A 1,861-nucleotide genomic window follows, 5' to 3' on the forward strand; every position below is an offset into this window, starting at 1 on the left:
TCTAATAAAAATCCTCCACCACAAAGCTTTATAGAGTGCAGAAACCAACGGTCTGTTGGTCCCTTTGCTATACTTTACGCTGCAGTAGATTAGCTTACATAAAGCTTTAATGATCCTGAATTGAAAGCTGCTGGGTGGTTAAATATATATCAGCAACAAGCCTCATCACAGCAAAATCTCTTCAATGTGATTTGTGCAGTAGAAACAAAAATTCATTACACTTATAAATGAGATCTGCTCAGACCTGATTCTTTGCCTCATTGCAGGCATAATTGAGTGAAGGAAACAAAAGCGTCTGAGCTGGTTTCTTTTGTCTCCTCAGCCTCTCATCAGTGCCGTCCCAACCAGCAGCAGACTTACTCTGTCAGACTGCGGAGTAACAGCCACATATATTTTTCATGAACCATACCTCCGGCTCTACTGTGTGTGGCTGTATGAAAAACTGCCTGGCAGTGCATCAGAGCAACAAAAATAGACCCCTGTCTCCTGTCCTGACTCTTTCTTCTAACTAGAATCATCATGGCACTCCTCCCTCGTTCATCTTAAATGATCACTGGTTCCAGAGGAAGAAGGTCAGGGTTAGCAGGGCAGTGGCTTGAACTCACGGCATCCGTCACAGCAGTGTTTCCATGATACTTTTCTGGTTATAGCAGTTCACATATGTTGTTTTCTGCCCCTAAAATTGGATTATAGTGCAGGTGGTAAATGTTAATTTTGCCAAGCTTTAACTTCAGAATTCTGAAAGTCAGTAAAAAGCACCTGTATCAGAGAGAGACCGAGGTTCCGTTCTCTCATGATTCCTATGTGGACACTGAAATATAATCCTTGGACCTCTGGAATTAAAAAGTTCCCACTCATCTTGATTGTGCACATAGTTTGATCGGATCTAGGTACATCCGAGGACAAGGGAAGCAGTGCTGCTGGCTGTATTCTTTTTTTCAATGCAGAGATTAAAGATTACTGCTAACACCTGTGCCTTTGTCTGGCTTACTTTAGTTTGGAGACAGAAGCAGAATTAGGTGACCTTTCAGCTTGTGAGACACTTTTTTTTTTTTACAAAGCGTGGTCAGTCTCTGTGTGTGTGACTGAGATTCACACTCAGTTCTAACATGTACACCTCCACGTGCGTCATCTCGGTATATTTAAATCGTGAATTCAGCTGTTTTCTCAGTGCAGATGGGTTGTGTGTTTATAGGTTGCATGGTAACACTAAATGTAAATGGGATATCTTGCTTTAATTTGAATTGGATCAAATGAATTTAAGTCTGTGCTTCCCTGCCTTTGCACTGTCAGGATGGTTCTCCAGAACTGCTTTTTGGATAGAGAGCTAAGTGCTAAGTAATTTTTATTGTGTTTGATTGGCAGTAAGAATTGTATTCAGCAGGTTGAAGGTAGTTGTGGTAAATGTCTTGTAACATGTTGCTGGATTTTAGTTTGCAGTCATACTTTTACTCAAACGTTAAATCCTATGTTAGATAATCCTTCCAACTCAGGGGTCACTCAAACTTGGGCTGAAGCAAAAACACTCCCACTAATGACAGCATCATGTGTCTCTTTGTTTTGTTTTGTTTTTTAATTTGAACAACAACTTACTTTCAGAAATCAGATTCTTCCCTGTGATTTGTCTGCTGTTCAAAGCATCTTTTGTGCAATAGATTTTGTTGTGTTGTTGGTGCACTAACCCTGCTTCTCCCCTTCTTCTTCTCTCTATTTTTCTAGTTTTTCTTCTTTGACATCAAAGTACAACAGTCGTCATGGCAGACGAATCGGACATGCGCAATGAGCTGGCCGATCTGCAGACACGTGCAGACCAGATAGCTGATGAGGTACAGTAAGAGAAACATGTTTTTTTAGAGGTTTT

General features: G+C 40.7%; 1 protein-coding gene across 1 annotated transcript in view; it reads left to right on the top strand.

The window, feature by feature from the left end:
- LOC102311629 (synaptosomal-associated protein 25-B) overlaps positions 1-1,861 on the top strand; it is a gene marked incomplete in the record, with an annotated part of 37,810 nt that overhangs the window by 14,788 nt on the left and 21,161 nt on the right. Inside the window, 1 exon segment of the mRNA XM_042218157.1 lies at positions 1,720-1,826. Coding sequence (XP_042074091.1) covers positions 1,755-1,826 — 72 coding nt within the window.

This window comes from Haplochromis burtoni, unplaced genomic scaffold (genome assembly GCF_018398535.1).
Source record: "Haplochromis burtoni strain Fernald_Lab_line unplaced genomic scaffold, NCSU_Asbu1 Contig_2, whole genome shotgun sequence".
In the NCBI taxonomy this organism is placed as follows: domain Eukaryota; kingdom Metazoa; phylum Chordata; class Actinopteri; order Cichliformes; family Cichlidae; genus Haplochromis; species Haplochromis burtoni.